We start from the raw sequence: 21,288 nt of genomic DNA on the forward strand, positions 1-21,288 counted from the left end.
TCAGCAATAATCCATAAAAGTAAACAAGTTTTTCGACGACATATATTTATAAAGTATTAATTAATATCGCGATATGGTATTTGCGATATAAATCAAAACAAACTTAATGCTCATTTAAAGTCAGAAGATTTCTACCGTGCTCATAATGTAATATTATCTAAACTTGATCGAAAGTTTCTTCATATATCAATTGCCTCGTTGGTTTATTGAATAGTACACACAACTACGAAACAGGAGGTCCTGGGTTCAAAAGACAACAATTTTTTACGTTCGGTCGTGTGGAATGTAGTTGATGATGATGATTTGGTGTCAGGGAGACCAGACGACCGGAGGTCAGGTCAACAACCTGAGACGTAGGTGTTCAGTCTCATATGCCTGTAAATACACCGGCAACCACGCCCTTCAGACTGGACACAGCTATGCTGGTTGCCGGCAGAAGAAAAGCATGGCACTAGTACTTGGACAAGCTGTGTAACAAAAACTGGCCCATACGTCCTACGGTCATAAAGCTTGGGTGTGAATTATTGCTCTAACCAGGTTGCTCTTCTATAATTTTAAATGACACTGTGAGATGGTGATAAAAAAAACACCCGGCTAAGTTTGTTCTGGGCTTCTTCTTAGACCAGGAGCGTTTGGAACCCTCGTAGCTTTAGTTTTAAGTTTACGAATGTGGTTATCGCTATCATCTCACAACCGTGTAATTCTTATGTACGCATCAAAAGTGCCACCTATGGGGCCTACTTGAATAAAGTTTTTTTTTGACTTTTGACTTTTTTGACTTTTGGTCGAAAGGTTTACTTGTATAAATTAATGTAATATTTAAAGTTAAATTTATAAGACTGTTGAAAGTAACAGGTTTATCAAAGTAATTTTAATCAGTTAAAGCTAAGAAGTAACCCATCAGGCGTAATACTACTGCATTATGTTTCCCCTAGCGTTGATCTTTATCAAAATGCGTGTGGGAAGCTTTCCACTTTATATAAAACGCAATGTAAGACTGTATCTATTTCCAAGTTTATGTGATTGTTATTTACGGTCTTGGTTATTAAAGCCGGCGTACATATGAACAGCGGATTGGATCAGAGATCCTAGTACTTCAATTTTTTAATCCCCCACGCATAAACGTCGGGTATTATGAATTTGACGTGTCTGTGAGTGTGTCTATCTGTGGCATAGTATTTCCCGAACGGATGAACCTTTTTTGATTTGGTTTTTTGTGTTTGAAAGGTGAACTATGAAAATCGGCCCGAGATGGCTGCCACCATAAAACGGCGAATTATATTTTTTTTTTTACAACTCACTCAATATGGGTATCAAATGAAAGGGCTTGACTAGTAAAATAATGTACGCTATATTATAGTAGAGGTTTTTAAAATTTAAAATTTACATTATTAACAGTAATAATCGTCGTAGCAAGCAAATGTACCCCATGATGATAAGTGGGAAACCATCGCTTATATATATAAACAGAGCAACAATTCTCAGGGCATGCAAGGAACACGTACTACACTGCCGCCTTGCGTACAGTGGTGTGCATAAAGCAGGAAATAATCCTAATAGAGTTATATCATAAAAATTAGGGTAGGCAATGCTTTAGCGCATGTGTGAAGTGCGAAGTTTAAGAAAATTAATTTATTTTCTTACCTTCCAGTAAAAACAAAACTGTATTTACGAAGTTTATTACGTGGTATGGGATATACAGAGGAATGGTCTATACCAACCTAGTTGCAATAAGTAGAAGTAATTGTATACTGCGAAGTGACGTTCCTATGCTTTGATCTCCAACGAACCGTGGCCTAGCCCAATTAGTGGTAGTTCAGCTGCCAACTGGGTAACCTACCTATTAGCTAATAGCTGTAATGGTTTAAGGTTACTCAAAGGGAGTGTCACTTCTTAGTTATAAATATGTTTAGTAGCTAACTAATCCAGCTGCGTTTTTTTCACCATCACTCAATTTTCACCATCACCATCAACGGGTCTCCTCCCAGAATGAGGCCTTAATCCACCACGCTGGCCCAGTGCAGACGTGGAGAGGATGAACTCTGAGGCATGCAGGTTTCCTCACGATGTTTTCAATTGGTTTTAACGCACGTAACTAGGAGAGAACAGAAAGTAAGAGGTGCGTGCTGGGATTGAACTCAGCTCCCCGCAAGGGTAGTCGAAGTCCTACCCACAGAGCTATTACCGCTCCGCTTAAATATTGAATAGAAGCAAGTGTGACTGCGGAAATCCATGATATATTATGAAAATTAAGCTTAATATGCTATGTTCCTGCTTTTCACGGAGTAATTGTTAAGAACACTTAAAAATTTTTCATTGTAAAGTCAACATCTCCTGAGGCTGCTCCGGTTTCGTAGTGAAGCGAGCGTAGAGGGTTCATTGCCGACGATCTGTTGGTGTGGAGTATTAGGATTAAAGAAATTTGAAATTACACGTGCTTTTCGCGGAGTATAGCAAATTAAGCTTAATTTTCGTAAGCTTCGCGTTTATTTTCGCGGGTATAATCTCATTTTTTTTAGAGCAAGTGACATTGTTCTACCGGGGAAAGGACAAAATGACTTCTACAACAATATTAGCAACTCGCGAGCGCTCGAGTGGAAATAATTTCCATATGATTTACATGTAATAATAAACAGTGGTATATACCTCTTTTATCGTACCGTACTTCCCCGTTACCGTACTTGAGCAGGTGGCCACGTAAATTGCATCTCTTGTCAGGGTGGGATATAATAGTGGGATATATTTTTTGTCTCCAGCAGGGCTAGCGCAGGCATGAGAAAAAAATTATATCCCCTGCATGCCTAGAATGGGCAGGGGACAATTATATCCCCGGGGAATGGATATAAATGTATCTTCTCCCATCGCTTTACTAACTCTCAGAGCATTTGCACACAAGTGGAAATAATATCCAAATAATATATGTGTACTAGCGGACCCCAGCGACATCTGTCGGGCTGATTTATGAATCTAAACCATCCAGGGTGCTACCTAAACGCATACCAAAAAATTCATTCAAATCGGTCCAGCCGTTTAGGAGGAGTTCGGTGACATACACACGCACACAAGAAATATATATATAAAGATGTGTAAACAGGAGGTAAACTTTTATTCTATGTTCTGTTGCCGTTCCTTGGTAGGTGGAAAACATAATTTTATCCCTCGTCAGGGTATACAATTTTTGCCTCCTGAGTATGCTGGACTTGCAGGCATTAAAGCTTAGGTAAGAAAGGCTATTTTTTTAACCCCCTGCATGGATAGCATGGATGGGAGACAATTATCTCCCCGGGGAAAGGATAAACATTTTTCTTCTCCCAAAAGTGTAACTAATAACAAGTTAAAATAATATACGTGTAATAACAAACGGGGGTAAACTTCCCCTATGCAACCTTCCCGTGCTTAAGCAGGTGGACACGTAAATGAAATCCCCTGTCAGGGGTCATAATTGGGGGGTATTATATTATGCCTGTAAATACACCGGCAGCCAAGCCCGGAACACAGCAATTCTTCTTGGCGGCATTAAGAAGCATGCTACTGCAATGCTTCTCCGGACGAATTCTATCACATAAAGCTCTTTTCTTAGTGTTTAAGATACTAGTTGCGACTTCCTTTCAAAACGAGTCCCCTATCGAAAAAAGGTAAGATACCTACCAAGTCAAAAAGTAATATAATATGTACCTATATAATGTTACATCATTCATCAAATGGAAGCACGTTTACATTTGAGCTGTTCACATCTCAAATGTAAGCGTGCTAGTGAATTTTGTATGTCGATCTGTTGCCTCATAGCCTCGCGACCATTGCGCATGTCACGAACTGTTGCCAACCTAGACCCTTTGCGAGCACGTTACGGGGTCGTTCACCCGTCTTCCCGACTCACCCTTGACATGAGGTATGGTTAAGATAATTAAGCATGCTATGTTTTCAGGAAGTCTATGATAATCCGCGGCAGAAAATCTGTGATGTAGAAACGTATTAGATGCGAAGAGAATGTAAGAGTGGTGATCGCGATATTTCTTACTTTGCGCTGTCTATTATGAGGGGTACAGCATTATCAGTGGCGTGCATAGAGGGTATTCACAGGGTATGCAGATGATAAATCTCCAGTACGAGTTATAAAAAACTTAAGGATAGGCATTGTAAGAGTTATAAAAAGCCTACCCCTAAGTATTTATATCTCGTACTGGAGATTTTCTTTATTTTATATAATCTGCATACCCTGTGCATACCCTCTATGCGCGCCACTGAGCATTAGCTAAGTAGAGTTCCATTCTAACTATATGTCGACGCGGAAGTTCGCTGCGAATGTAGCCTCGCGCAGGTAGAAAACTGTACTGTCCCGCTGTTAGGCGCAGAATTATTGAATTAAATATTGTAACGCACGAATATCAAGAATATTAAATCTGTTTGATATTAGTTATTGCTTTAGAAATGCTAATCAATTAACCAATTGACGTCCATTGGTTAAAATATGTCTTTTGTAGGAGGTCCCAGTCCCCCACTGGGCTTCTCCAGCGGCTCCCAGCGACTTGTTTGTCGCGAAATGTTGTCTATTCACCTGCTGGAGGTCAACCAACGCTGCGTTTACTGGTGCAAGCTGCTAAGCGAAGTCGTATTACCTAAATTAAAATAGATAAATAGGAATCTATGTTGATTTGATATTGGATCTCTATTTCATTATCACGATCCTGAGCCTATCCTATAAGGACGCCGGCTTCCTTTCACAAAGACTTTGATAATCCAAGATACGGTGGGTTTGCAGGATTTAATTATTTTGACTTAATAGAAGTACCAATACTCTTAATTCAGGAATGTGTTGAGAGGAAAACCCATTTTCTCGGCAATTTTTACCCAATCCTTGAATCGAAACCACGACCTGGTGATCCGTAATCGAAATAACCAGTAGACCAACAAAGCAGAAAACATGGGCGTGGTCCCATTATTCATTATTTATCATACTCACATTGACATTGGTTCAGCAGTTATTAACTAGCCATCTATCCAACACAAACCCTGTAGGGATTATCCTTGAATACCGGTTAGAGGTATGCAACCTTGCAACCTAATTTTTTATTCCTTTTAGGTACATTCGGGTTCGTTTGACTTGACTTCACGACTTTTTTTTAAGGTGTTTTCACAAAAGTTGAATAAAAATTGTACCTATTGGGTCGCAAAAATTCATGACGCATTCCTGTATTTCTAGCTTAGAATGGAACAGTAGGGTGTAAGAAGTAGGTACCTTCCTACCTTTACTATAGGTAGGTTACCTATGGAATATTTTTTTAAATAAATGGCAATGCGACGGTACAATTCAGAAGACTGTGGAGATCCCTTTAAGAGTCTTCATCAAGAAATGAATGATCATCGATAGAAATAACTACGTCATCCGTTATTTTATTAACACTATCAACTATATTTTATTCGTAACAATAATATTATAAATGAAAAGTAATGTAAAATTACTGTAATCCACGATTAAATAAAGCTGTGAAGTACCTAATAAAACAATGCCGATAACAAAACTGAACTGTAGGTAGGTAGGTACATAGTAAGGCAACCTCTGCCTCCAATCACATTTGTATGGAAGTAATCTGCTAATTTTTTTGAGTATCTGTATCACAAATTTAAACTAGAACAATGCTACATTGCCAAGAGCCCGGTAACATTACCTTAATCTATTAGGAAATTAGGTCATTTCCCAAGAGATGGATCGGATGCGAAATGTGACCAAACTCTTATCGAAGGCCGAAATACACTTTCGAATAGGTAAAAAATACCTAACCGGCACAAGTAAGAAGTAGAAACAGAGTATTTTTTTCTAAAATTGTAATAAAATCGCGTCTAGAATTTATTATACCGCAAAAACAACAGGTTGTGCGAAGCCGTTACAATTTAATGTACTCTAGACTTACCTGTAAATGTATGGGGACTTTTTTCACCGGTGCGTTGGACATTTTGCCACACAAATCCAATAACTGTTGCACTAAACACGAATGTTTATTTATAAAAACGTGTAGGCGGTCAGGCAGATGAAATTTTCGCAATTCGAATTAAGCCAACCGAACACTACACAATACACTCTCGTACCGGTTACCAAAGTACTGATTATTTCAATGGGAGCGAAATCTTCCCTCTACTACGCATGCGTAAAAAACGTAGTCCCTGATTGGTTAGTGTGAATTGTCATTGCTGCCAACAGGCGATTGATAATAGAAAGTTGTTTAAAATCACCAATAGATGTCACGTTCACCACAGATAACAAATAGTTCTGTTTGAGAAAACAATTTGCAATAATAAATTTGCAAATGAATAATCTAATTAAGCAATTAACAATAACACCAGTCATTTATTTTTATTACAATAAAATTAATTGGTTCTAGGAACGAAACATTTTAGTGCAATGCACGCAAGCACGAAACGGTTTGGTGTTATGTATGTAGATGGCGTTAGGAGTACAATTTAAAAAAGTCGATAGTATGAAGTATGTACCTACCTACCAGAGAGGGAAGGCGCCGGGCGGCCGATTCTTCCCGACCAAAACAGATTCGAACCATGCATCGGGCAATACCGATTTTTCGCGCCCGTTTTATTACACGACAATAATTTTATGGACTTGTTATTTTGTAAATTTTTCAATGTGCAGTGAAGTGGTGGCAGTGTAGTATTTTCTTCACCCATGCCAACTCTACATCTTAAACCAGGATTGACGGTAAAATATTTTTCTGTGCCACAATATTTCGAGTATATTTTTGCCTATGTTAAGAAAATAAATAACTGTGAATTCTTTAACTGTTAGGAAGGGAAGGAGTACTTAATAGTGTATAGTGACAGAATTGTTACAAGGCCAATGAAGGAGCTGTATTTTTGTTGGAGGTCTGCGAGATCCAAAATGAACGTCGCAAACTTCGATTTTGCGACAAAGGACTAGGATTAGCTACATCAGTTGCTTTAAACAATGAAATAATTTGGTAAATAATAAATCTTATACCAAGTCGAATACATCAATTTATTTTAACTTTATTAGATAGGTACCTATGTAGGATGCGCGTATTTTTTTATTATTTTTTAATTGTGTATTTATTATACCCATCACTAACTACATTAATGTGAAATATAAAATTAAATAAAAAATATATAGGTATGCGTAAAATATTGTGTTAAAAGTGATCAGCCATGTGTCGTGGGTAAGAGCCTTGGTTGGCGCTTATTTACCCTTCCAATTTTGGGGGAAAAGTTCGATAAGGGTACCTAAGAAGCGTTTTAGTTAAGCTACCTACTGCTAAATGCAGTAGGTAACATTTAGCTTAACCAAAGCGCTAGAAGTGTATTTTTGTAGTAATGAGATAAATGAGATATCCCAAACCCAATTATACCCAATTTTAAATAATATAGGTATCTGCTTTACTACTATTGCAAACTTCTTTCACTGATTGTGATTTTAAACCGGCATTACCTATAACAGAATAGGATTAAATTTGATTGTATCCAAACAAATCTCTTAACAACATCGCTAGGTAGGATAAAAATAGTCTTTGCAACGGGTAGCATTGTAAAGGGTGGAGCAATTCTTCATTACCGTATCCTTTCTAGAGTTTTGTTATCAGGTTCTTTTTTTTTCTTTTTTTAATGTTTATTTATTTGGGACTTTTATCCAACACGGATATGCCAGCCCCATCATCCCTTAAGTAACTAGGAAACAAAAAACCTAATAATTATATTAATATAAGGGAAATGTCTGCCTACGCAAAAATATCTCGACAATAGACCTGAAACCTTCTGTGGTCGGTTGAGAGAAAGGGTTGGTTAGAGCACCCACTTCAAATCTGTTGATGTTGTACCGCCGCATAACATCTAGTCGCTCCAAATGGTATCTGCTACATTCCACCAGTACATGCTGGACATCATCCATCGTACCGCAAATATCATCAGGTTCTTCTTGGAAATTACTATGCAGTTATTGATACCAGTAAATAAGAACGCCACCTTTATTTGTGATGTAGTTGTTTGGAACAGTTTCTTAGTGCTAGAGCTTTTGAGTTCTCGTCCGGGGACTAGTACTATCGTCATGCTTATTTCTGACGCCAAGCATCATGGTTGCAATGCTGTGTTCCGGGCGTGGTGGCCGTCGTAATCACAGGCGCATGAGGCTGAAATTGATGTACCAGGGCGGCATGTTGCACGACATGTTTCTTGCATGCCTTGTGAAAGGTTGCTCTGCTCGGACAGTCAAGTGTTACTATGAAAAAACAACGATCTTTTGCTCATCCCCTACCACACTTGGAGATTCTTGAGCGGGGATTAAATCAGAAGATAAAGAAGCTTCTTCTTGCTTTTTCGCTAGAGTCTGTATTTCTCCTGGCCCACGATGTGCCTAGTTATACCAGCTACATTATATCATAATGAGAATTTCCAGCTATTTAAGCATTCCCTGGAGTAGGTATACCGTCAGGCTATGCACTTTTTGTGCTAAATATCTGTATTATTCATGGTTTATGATGAAAAGAAATTAAGTTACCTTTCAATCTTCATTATCCTCATCATATATTTTTTTGTTGATATATAGACGCTTGATTGCAATCATATCTGGTGGTAACTAATGATGCAACCTAAGATGGGGGGCGCTTGCCTAGAAAACTCCTTTTCGGCGAGGAATAGGGGAAGACTGAGAATGGGTATCACAATTGTACGGCTACTGCTGGAACTTGGTCTTTTGTAGGAAGTCTTGTTTTCCTAATTCCACTATGTTGCGGCCAGCAACTCGCTGCGTCTTGTTTGCGTCCATCCATTCACAAATTTAACAACGCTGCGTTTACAGGTGTGCCATTGCCATTTTCAACATTTTGATATCTCATAGTATGTGCCCCGCCCCGTTCATTACCACTTCAACTTCGCGACTCGTTGAGCTATATCGGTCACTTTGGTTCTTCTACAGATCTTTTCATACTTTAGAGCACATAGAGATACTCCGAGAGTAACTCTCTCTGCTCTCTGAACGATTAAACGACTGAACTTTCTTATCAAAGTCACAATTAAAAGACAATCAGTGGCGTGCATAGAGGGTATGCACAGAGTATGCCGATGATATTAAATGAAGCAAATCTCCAGTACGTACTGGAAATTTTCTTGCATGCCCTGTGCATAACCTTTATGCACGCCACTGAAGACAATGTGTTCCAGAGCCATAATACGCTCACTCACAATAAATCCATGGTGATGGATCCTGATTCCTGATACAATGTAACGATTTATTTATACTAAAACTAACTCACTTGATAAGTTGATAGTGCATTTACTCACCTAGTCTAGATAACTAGGTATTACATTAAGGTCATCAAAAGAGCATATTTATCTACCTATAACCATACAGTCTTCTTGATATAAGGTACAAAAAGATAAATCGATCTAGTCATATCTACACCTGACGCAATTTGTGATTTGGTAAATCGAAAATAACTTTCTATTCACGCGTATTCCTGGCCCGAATGTTTCAAAATATGTTCTGTCTTAAATCATAACATGTGAAATATATAGTTATTCGCTATACCTACTGACCCATTGAAAACCTCCAACATTCCCATTATTATATGACTGATTTTGAAAAATGTTTTTGTTATAATAACGGATGATCTTGCACTGCTGGACATAACACAATCGTGTGGATTCTCATATTCCATAATATGTACCTATTGTTGCTTACGCTGAACTTGGTAATTCTATTTGTGCAACTAGCAAAGGAACATTTGAACTTGGTAATTCTATTTGTGCAACTAGCAAAGGAATATTTGAACTTGGTAATTCTAACTGTGCAACTAGTAAAGGAACATTTCTATCACTTTCGGGTCCCAAAAATGAGTAGTCCGAGTTGCTAGTTTATGGCAACGCTACTTGTTGAATTATGTCGGGAACTCTGATTATTTCACGGATATCCTCATTTCTTATTTGATGACAAAAATATATAGAATATAGATAGTTCCTCTTTCCATCCCTCACTAAGCTTGAATATGATTTATTTGCAATCTTCAGCAATGCATAATTAGGAGAAATAGTTTACAACAGACAGCTTATTGTTTACAACAGTTTTAGCAACAGCTTAATGTACAAATACTTGCACTGTACATTGCAAAGTTTTAGTTTAAGTTATTTAAACAATAAGAAAAAGAAAAAAAATAAACATAACGGGCGTTTTTAAAAATAGAAATTCTTTGCGAACGCATTCAATTTTTTATTATGAAAAAGCACGTGCAAAATATACTAGTTTACACGACCAATGCATATTCTCATTAGCTTTGAAATGCTTACTTGTACTTAGTCACGCACGAATGTCTCGCGTCAGCTTACCTTATCTTTTTTTAATGGCAGCCAGAGTAGATAGGATGGGATTTCCGTAAACAGGTAAAAACTAAGTGTACAACGTAAAAACAAAGCTTGCTTATCCAGAACATCGATGCTTCTTGAAATAATTTTGCATGCGGACACGCTTTACCCATTAAAAAATATTACGGTAAAGTATCGTACACCTTAAATGAGAGATGTTAGTTTTCCTTGTGTTTCCTTAAATATTATGAGTTATTATCGTTTAGACTGATTTTTGTTTCGACAGCGTACATGAACAGTTGTTTGCCGTTAACGACTGTATTATGAAAATTAAGCTTAATTGGCTATTATCCTATACTCCGCGAAAAGTAGGAGAATCTGTATGGTGTAATTTATAATTTCCTCAATCTTTATACTCCACACCAAACCGATCTTCGATCTTGAAAAAATTAAGCTTAATTTTCATAATAGTTCATGAAATTTCGCCTGCAAACTAAGTAACGCCTGCTTCTATCCAAAATTTAACCACTGTGACACATTCTACCATACCCAAGATATTTTCTAATGACTGGTGGTTCAACAGTTAGAGAGTCTAGATATTCATATATAAAAAAAAATATGAAACAGGCTACGTATTGGTGGCTCCTCAGATGAGACATAGAAGGCTATGATCCATTTTTGGGCAGTTTTGGGCAACATGTCATTTAAATCACATGTAACGCCAAAATATCAACATGTATGAATTAATCTTTTCCACCACTTTTAGCTACAATGACTTGAAACTATCAAGAAAAATTATATTCGGATCATCTTGCATCCACAAAAGTAGATTTCGAGGTTTTTTACAGATATTTCTTCTAATGTTTTGACTATCATAAAAACACTGACGCGCACCGGAAGTGCGTAGCTTCACGGTAGAGTAAAATAATCAAAATCAATCTCCGTAACACCTTCAATCAAATCTTGATTGTTGTCGCAAAAAAATGTTTCGGACGTTTTCTTGTTCACGTTGTTCCAATTAAAGATTTTTAACTATTTCCTGTAACCATTTACGTTAAAACCCACTTTGTGGTTGATTACTTCACCGTATCTACGTCGTCTTAATCTCTACCTTTGTTTGGTTTTTGGGTCATTGCTAGAAACAGGCATCGTTCGAAGACTTTGGACTTCCCAATATTGGATGCCTATCCGATTTGGGTTCACTACCGCATAAACAGCGGGGCGTGTTACGTGTCATGACTTTTTCTTAAGAATACACTCATGCTGAAGACCAATGTAGCGGTGAAAGCCCAATAGGTAGCTCGAGTTCTCTTTCGGGGGGCCGAGTTCGAATCCCAGCACGCACCTGCTTTTGAAATAAAAAATTGGTTGTCTGTAAAGTCGGCTTACTGACGATAGTTGAACGTGACAACGTCGTAAAAAAATACTGATGGAATGGTTGCATTTTACAAAAGAAAATTTTAATTTTATTTGTTTGATAGATATTATCGTTATTATAAACAATTGACACCACATTCACTTTTCACTGCACTTCATCCTTGCCGAAAAGATGTAAATGTATTATTGTATAGAAGCTGTCCACGCGGACGCATCGCTCACTCAAGTAGGAGAGAGACAGATGTCGAACGCGGAGGCCACCTTTGCCTCTTTGTCGCTCGTTCCGCGCTCTCGCTCGCACTTCAAGCCTTGAATGGAACGCCTCAGAGCGAGGTAACGCCGCATACGTCATGTTTTTTCGTGCGTGCAGCCGGCTTCATCGAATTATAAGACGTTGTCACGTCAATAAAATATCACTTGCTTCAACGGTGTGTTTGTATTAAACGTAAGCTTATAGAAAAGTCCTATTATAGTATAAAGGACTACGTCAACGATAAAAAAGCTTGGGTGTAAATTATTGCTCTAACCAGGTTGCTCTTCTAATAATTTAAAATGACATTGTGAGATGGCGATAACAAAAAAAAAAAAAAAAAAACACCCGGCTAAGTTTGTTGTGGGCTTCTTCTTAGACCGGGACGCGTTTGGAACCCTCGTAGCTTTAGTTTTAAGTTTACGAATGTGGTTATCGCCATCATCTCACTACCGTGTAATTCTTATGTACGCATCAAAAGTGCCACCTGTGGGCCTACTTGAATAAAGATATTTTTGACTTTGACTTTGACTTTGGTGAAGGAAAACATCGTGAGGAAATCTGCATGCCTGATAGTTCTCCATAATGTTCTCAAAGGTGTGTGGAGTCCACCAATTCGCAATGAGCCAGCGTGGTCTTGACCCCTTCTCATTGTGGGTGGAGACCCTCACCCTGTGCATGGTGTGGGATGGTAATGGGTTAATATGAAGACCAATTTCGGAACACTCCCGAATGGAATAACCTTTAAATACTTATAACCAGAATAGCTTGTAATGCAAAAAACCGTAGTACAATCGATTAGAATTCCTTTTCAGGCTAAGATTTCAGACTCTCATGGCGTCATCATTATGTATAGGGCTTTCTCGCAACCGGCTACTAAATGTGTAGATAGCTACACATTGAAAAAAGTACAATCTTTCCACGTGTAGGAAAGGCAAAACAAAATGGCTACACGAGTAGCCCATCAAAAAATAACCCGATATCAGTCGTCGATCGCACTACACTCAGATGAGCAGATAACTGAAGTGAAAATCAATACCTAACCCGTCATGCCTGACTACCTACACCTAGACATACCTGAAGCCTGTAGGCATTTATCGATTAAGTTTTTGAGGTCAATTCGAGTGTTCACTAAACCCGAGTAATATTATAAACTCGCGGCTCTCACCAAATTCATCAGCTATCTTAGTACCCATAACACGAGCTACGCTTACTTTGGGGCTAGATGGCGATGTGTGTATTGTCGTCGTTTTAATGACAAGGTTGCTTGGAAGCATCCGGCTTCGCTCCCATCTCTATGTAAATTGTTGATATCGGAAAAGAGCAACTGCTGATTTTCTTGCAGGCTTCTTCTCGGTAGAATCTGCCTTCCGAACCGGTGGTAGAGTCAATACCTACAGACAGACTTGACGTTTCAAAGGTGCTTATTAATATAAGCACCTTTGAAACTTGGCATACTTGAAAAAAAATAATTTTGAATTTTAAGTATATTTATTTAATTATTTATCTAAACTTAAAAAAACTTACGGTCTTAGTGAGAATAAGCAAGTTTTTTTGTATAAATTTTCAACCCAAAAGTTTGCAAAATATTGATAATAAAAATTTACAGAGATAACACTGACGCTGATTTGACCTTTATTTTAGCCCGCTGACCTTGAGACTAGTTGGCGTTAAGTAAATGCCCATTTTCACGGCCAATTTTTCTGATCTTTAAACAAACTACTGATAACAACTAAGGAACCATGAGGTATGTTTGCATCCGAGTCCGAGCGAACAAAAACTAAAGTTTATCTAACAACACTCGTATTTATATCAAAATACCCCGGTGTAGCCAATGTTCATGAGCATGACATTGTGCACCGACACAATTATTTGTTAATTATTTCTTGAAAACTATTTTTTCCTACTATAAATTACTACATAACTAAATTGCTTCTGTATTTTGGATATTTAACCGATTAAGGTCTATCTGCGTTCTGCACATGTCAGATCAGACAAGATTCGATCAGTTCCTTACCTTTTAGTAACGGCATGTGCATTATCAGTATTATCACAAATATTGGATGATGTACTGAATACAAAAATGAGACTATGTCATTTATTGTCGGCAAAGACCGAGATCTAGCATTTAGCCGCTCCGGGCAAAAATAATTTTCTTTTTATTCCAAAGATGGGTTTTTGTCGAACTGCTAAAGCATGGTAATTATAGATTTTTCTTATACCATGAGAGAAAGTTGAGGACTTTGTTCCACCGCCCAGCGCCCTCTATTTTGCAGCTCTGGGCAATTCGCACACATTGCTCGCCGCCCGATTTCCACAATATTTCCATTGTAAATTTAATAGCGTTGTTCAATGACGAGATGGGTTTCATTTCCGCTGGAGGCTGTCGGTAGAAAGCCATTTCCTTTCAGTACGACCTTTTCTCACACTAAAGCTAATTACAAAGCATAGCTATCTATGGTTTTAAAGTAAGTGTTTGAAGTTATAAAATATGCATATATTTTTATTTCAATCGACTGTTTTTTATTAAACGGGCATTTTCCAAACTTCCGTTTTCGGTCCTATCATTGTTCACTGGTACGGGAAGCTGAAATAAACTTTTAGATTCTGTCGAGTTGTAGCTCTTTACCATAAATAATCAAACAATGGCATATGCCTTGTACTGTTACTATTTATTTACAAATTAAAATTCATTTAATAATTTTCTATGCTAAATGTAATGTAATGTATGATAAATATTTATATGAGATATAGTATTTATGTAAATAAAAATAAAAAGCCTTTAATTCTATAATTTATTACATAGTAAAATTATTTGAGTTCATATAAATATTTATCATACACTAGCGTACTCAGTTCGCTTCGCCAGGCTAGATTTTGCTTTGTTTTATTTAAACAATAAACTTACATCATTAAATTTTAAATTTAAGTCTCATAATATATTAATTCATTTATTTCTCTCCGTATTCATTCTTCTTTTCTCTTCTCGAGCGGGTGATGATCATTATCTACACCCATGTACACCCAATAATAGTATATCATCATAGTAAATAAAAGCTGTATTTGACAGGTTGACAGTTCAAAAATAGGAGTGCACCGATCGTCACCAAACTTTACAGGATTACTCGCCAGGTCAATCTGGAGGTTCCCTGAAAGTTTCATTGAAATCGGTTTGGCCGTTTCGGAGCTTATACGGAACATACCCACACATTTTCTCTTTCTCATATACTTTCGTACATTATTTACTCAATTACATTATTAACATTTTATACTTAATTACATTATTTACTTAAGTACATTATTTACTTATTTACATTATATACTTAAATACATTATATACTTAAGTAGATGATTTACTTAAGTAAATTATTTACTTTAGTACATTATATACTTAAGTAAATTATATACTTCAGTACATTATTTACTTACATACATTATATACCATAATACAATATGTACTTCAGTATATTATTTACTTAAGTATATTATATACTTACGTACATTACTTACTTAAGTACATTATATTCCTAAATACCTTATATACTTAAGAACATTATTTAATTAAGTACATTATTACTTATGTACATTATATACCAAAATACACTTTATACTAAGTAATTTATAATAAAAGTAAATAGATGAATTACTTATTTACATTATTTACTTAAGTACATTATATACTTTAATACATTATTTACTTTCTGACATAATATACTTAAGTGCATTATTTACTAAAGTACATTATATACTTAAGTACATTATTTACTTATTTACATTATGTACATAAATATATTATATACTTGAGTACATTATTTACTCAATTACATTATTACATTATATACTTTCTTACATTATATACTTAAGAACATTATTTAATTAAATACATTATTTACTTAAATAGATAACTTACTTATTTACATTATTTACTTAAGTACATTATTTACTCAATTACATTATTAACATTTTATACTTAATTACATTATATACTTAAGTACATTATATACTTAAATACATTATATACTTAAGTACATTATTTACTTTAGTACTTTATATACTTTGTAACATTATATACTTAAGTGCATTATTTACTAAAGTACATTATATACTTAAGTAGATGATTTACTTAAGTACATTATATACTTTAGTACATTATATACTTAAGTGCATTATTTACTAAAGTACATTATATACTTAAGTACATTATATACTTAAGTACATTATTTACTTAAGTACATTATTTACTTATTTACATTACATACTTAAATACATTATATACTTAAGTAGATGATTTACTTAAGTACATTATTTACTTTAGTACATTATATACTTAAGTAAATTATTTACTTCAGTACATTATTTACTTACATACATTATATACTTAAATACAATATCTACTTCAGTACATTATTTACTTAAGTATATTATATACTTACGTACATTACTTACATAAGTACATTATATTCCTAAATACCTTATATACTTAAGAACATTATTTAATTAAGTACATTATTACTTATGTACATTATATACCAAAATACACTTTATACTAAGTAATTTATAATAAAAGTAAATAGATGAATTACTTATTTACATTATTTACTTAAGTACATTTTATACTTTAATACATTATTTACTTTCTGACATAATATACTTAAGTGCATTATTTACTAAAGTACATTATATACTTAAGTACATTATTTACTAAAGTACATTATGTACTTAAGTACATTATATACTTAAGTACATTATTTACTTATTTACATTATATACATAAATATATTATATACTTGAGTACATTATTTACTCAATTACATTATTACATTATATACCAAAATACACTTTATACTTAAGTAAATTATATACTTAAATACATTATATACTTTCTTACATTATATACTTAAATGCGTTATTTACTAAAGAACATTATTTACTTAAGGACATTATATACTTTAGTATATTATTTACTTAAGAACATTATTTACTTATTTACATTATATACTTAAGTTCATTATATACTTAGGTATATTATATACTTAAATACATTATATACATAAGTACATGATTTACTTAAGTTCATTATTTACTTTAGTTTATTATATACTTAAGTACATTATATACGTAAGTGTATTATTTACTTAAGTGCATTACTTACTCAATTACATTATTAACATTATATACATAAGTACATGGTTTACTTAAGTACATTATTTACTCACTTACATTATGTACTTAATTACATTATATACTTAAGTACATTATATACTTAAATACATGATATACTTAAAATACATTATTTACTTTCTTACATTATATACTTAAGTGCGTTATTTACTTAAGTACATTATATACTTAAGTACATTATTTACTTAAGTACATTATTAACTTAAGTACATTATATACTTTCGTACAATATATACTTAAGTATATTATATACTTAAATACATTATATACTTTCTTACATTATATACTTAAGTACATTATATACTTTAGTACATTATTTACTTTTTTACATTATATACTTAAGTTCATTATATACTTAAATACGTTATATACTTTCTTTTATTATATACTTAAGTGTATTATTTACTTAAGTACATCATTTACTTAAGTACATTATATACTTAAGTATATTATATACTTAAATACATTATATACTTTCTTACATTATATACGTAAGTGCATTATTTACTTAAGTACGTTATTTACTCAATTCATTATTAACATTATATACTTAAGTACATTATATACTTAAGTGCAATTTTTACAAAAGTACATTTTAAACTTAAGTACATTATTTACTAAAGTACATTATATACTTAAGTACATTATATACTTTAGTACATTATTTACTTAAGTACATTATTTACTCACTTACATTATGTACTTAATTACATTATATACTTAAGTACATTATATACTTAAATACATTATATACGGAAGTGCATTATTTACTTAAGTGCATTACTTACTCAATTACATTATTAACATTATATACCTAATTACATTATATACTTAAGTACATTATATACTTAAATACATGATATACTTAAATACATTATATACTTTCTTACATTATATACGTAAGTGCATTATTTACTTAAGTACGTTATTTACTTAATTCATTATTAACATTATATACTTAATTACATTATATACTCAAGTACATTATATACTTAAATACGTTATATACTCAAGTACATTATTGACTTTAGTACATTATATACTTTCTTACATTATATACTGAAGTGCATTATTTACTTAAGTACGTTATTTACTTAATTCATTATTAACATTATATACTTAATTACATTATATACTCAAGTACATTACATACTTTCTACTGTTACTACTACTTTTAGTACATTATTAACTTAAGTACTTTATTTACTTTATATACTTAAATACTTTATATATATAAGTACATGATTTACTCACTTACATTATGTACTTAATTACATTATATACTTAATTACATTATATACTTAAGTACATTATATACGTAAGTGCATTATTTACTTAAGTGCATTACTTACACAATTACATTATTAACATTATATACCTAATTACATTATATACTTAAGTATATTATATATTTAAGTATATTATATACTTAAGTACATAATATACTTTCTTACATTATATACTTAAGTGCGTTATTTACTAAAGTACATTATATACTTAAGTACATTATTTTATAAAATACATTATTTACTTAAATAGATTATTTTCTTATGTACATTATATACTTTCTTACATTATATACTTAAGTGCATTATTTACTAAAGTACATTATATACTTAAGTACATTATATACTTTAGTATATTATTTACTTAAGTACATTATTTACTTATTTACATTATATACTTCGGTATATTATATACTTAAATACATTATATACTGAAATTATTTACTTAAGTACATTATATACTTAAGTATATTATATACTTAAATACATTATATACTTTCTACTATTACTACTACTTTTAGTACATTATTAACTTAAGAACTTTATTTACTTTATATACTTAATTACATAAGTACATGATTTACTTAAGTACATTATTTACTCACTTACATTATGTACTTAATTACATTATATACTTAAGTACATTATATACTTAAATGCGTTATCTACTTAAGAACATAATTTACTTATTTACATTATATACTTAAGTTCATTATATACTTAGGTATATTATATACTTAAATACATTATATACATAAGTACATGATTTACTTAAGTTCATTATTAACATTATATACCTAATTAACTTATATACTTAAGTACATTATATACTTAAATACATTATATACATAAGTACATGGTTTACTTAAGTACATTATTTACTTTAGTTTATTATATACTTAAGTACATTATTTACTCACTTACATTATGTACTTAATTACATTATATACTTAAGTACATTATATACTTAAATACATTATTAACATTATATACCTAATTAACTTATATACTTAAGTACATTATATACTTAAATACATTATATACATAAGTACATGGTTTACTTAAGTACATTATTTACTTTAGTTTATTATATACTTAAGTACATTATTTACTCACTTACATTATGTACTTAATTACATTATATACTTAAGTACATTATATACTTAAATACATTATTAACATTATATACCTAATTAACTTATATACTTAAGTACATTATATACTTAAATACATTATATACATAAGTACATGGTTTACTTAAGTACATTATTTACTTTAGTTTATTATATACTTAAGTACATTATATACTTAAGTACATTATTTACTAAAGTACATTATGTACTTAAGTACATTATATACTTAAGTACATTATTTACTTATTTACATTATATACATAAATATATTATATACTTGAGTACATTATTTACTCAATTACATTATTACATTATAAACCAAAATACACTTTATACTTAAGTAAATTATATACTTAAATACATTATATACTTTCTTACATTATATACTTAAATGCGTTATTTACTAAAGAACATTATTTACTTAAGTACATTATATACTTAAATGCGTTATTTACTTAAGAACATAATTTACTTATTTACATTATATACTTAAGTTCATTATATACTTAGGTATATTATATACTTAAATACATTATATACATAAGTACATGATTTACTTAAGTTCATTATTTACTTTAGTTTATTATATACTTAAGTACATTATTTACTCACTTACATTATGTACTTAATTACATTATATACTTAAGTACATTATATACTTAAATACATTATTAACATTATATACCTAATTAACTTATATACTTAAGTACATTATATACTTAAATACATTATATACTTAAATACATTATTAACATTATATACCTAATTAACTTATATACTTAAGTACATTATATACTTAAATACATTATATACATAAGTTTATGGTTTACTTAAGTACATTATTTACTTTAGTTTATTATATACTTAAGTACATTATTTACTCACTTACATTATGTACTTAATTACATTATATACTTAAGTACATTATATACTTAAATACATGATATACTTAAATACATTATATACTTTCTTACATTATATACTTAAGTGCGTTATTTACTAAAGTACATTATTTACTTAAGTACTTTATATACTTAAGTACATTATTTATTTAAGTACATTATTTACTTTAGTACATTATTTACTTAAGTATATTATATACTTACGTACATTACTTACTTAAGTACATTATATACTTAAATACATTATATACTTAAGAACATTATTTAATTAAATACATTATTTACTTAAATAGATAACTTACTTATTTACATTATTTACTTAAGTACATTATATACTTTCGTACATTATTTACTCAATTACATTATTAACATTTTATACTTAATTACATTATTTACTTAAGTACATTATTTACTTATTTACATTATATACTTAAATACATTATATACTTAAGTAGATGATTTACTTAAGTAAATTATGTACTTAAGTACATTATATACTTAAGTACATTATTTACTTATTTACATTATATACATAAATATATTATATACTTGAGTACATTATTTACTCAATTACATTATTACATTATATACCAAAATACACTTTATACTTAAGTAAATTATATACTTAAATACATTATATACTTTCTTACATTATATACTTAAATGCGTTATTTACTAAAGAACATTATTTACTTAAGTACATTATATACTTAAATGCGTTATTTACTTAAGAACATAATTTACTTATTTACATTATATACTTAAGTTCATTATATACTTAGGTATATTATATACTTAAATACATTATATACATAAGTACATGATTTACTTAAGTTCATTATTTACTT

General features: G+C 31.8%; 2 protein-coding genes across 2 annotated transcripts in view; one reads left to right on the forward strand and one right to left on the reverse strand.

The window, feature by feature from the left end:
- LOC120634534 (dihydropyrimidinase) overlaps positions 1 to 6,081 on the reverse strand; it is an 80,637-nt gene extending 74,556 nt beyond the window's left edge. Inside the window, exon 1 of the mRNA XM_039905218.1 lies at positions 5,910 to 6,081. Within this exon, the coding sequence (XP_039761152.1) occupies positions 5,910 to 5,951 (42 nt within the window). The 5' untranslated portion in view covers positions 5,952 to 6,081. The remainder of the gene's footprint in view (positions 1 to 5,909) is intronic.
- Positions 6,082 to 6,543: 462 nt separating this feature from the next.
- The window catches only part of LOC120634484 (endothelin-converting enzyme homolog), a 91,082-nt gene continuing 76,337 nt past the window's right edge, over positions 6,544 to 21,288 (forward strand). Inside the window, exon 1 of the mRNA XM_039905121.1 lies at positions 6,544 to 6,706. Within this exon, the coding sequence (XP_039761055.1) occupies positions 6,674 to 6,706 (33 nt within the window). The 5' untranslated portion in view covers positions 6,544 to 6,673. The remainder of the gene's footprint in view (positions 6,707 to 21,288) is intronic.

This window comes from Pararge aegeria, chromosome 24 (assembly GCF_905163445.1).
Source record: "Pararge aegeria chromosome 24, ilParAegt1.1, whole genome shotgun sequence".
Taxonomy (NCBI): Eukaryota; Metazoa; Arthropoda; class Insecta; order Lepidoptera; family Nymphalidae; genus Pararge; species Pararge aegeria.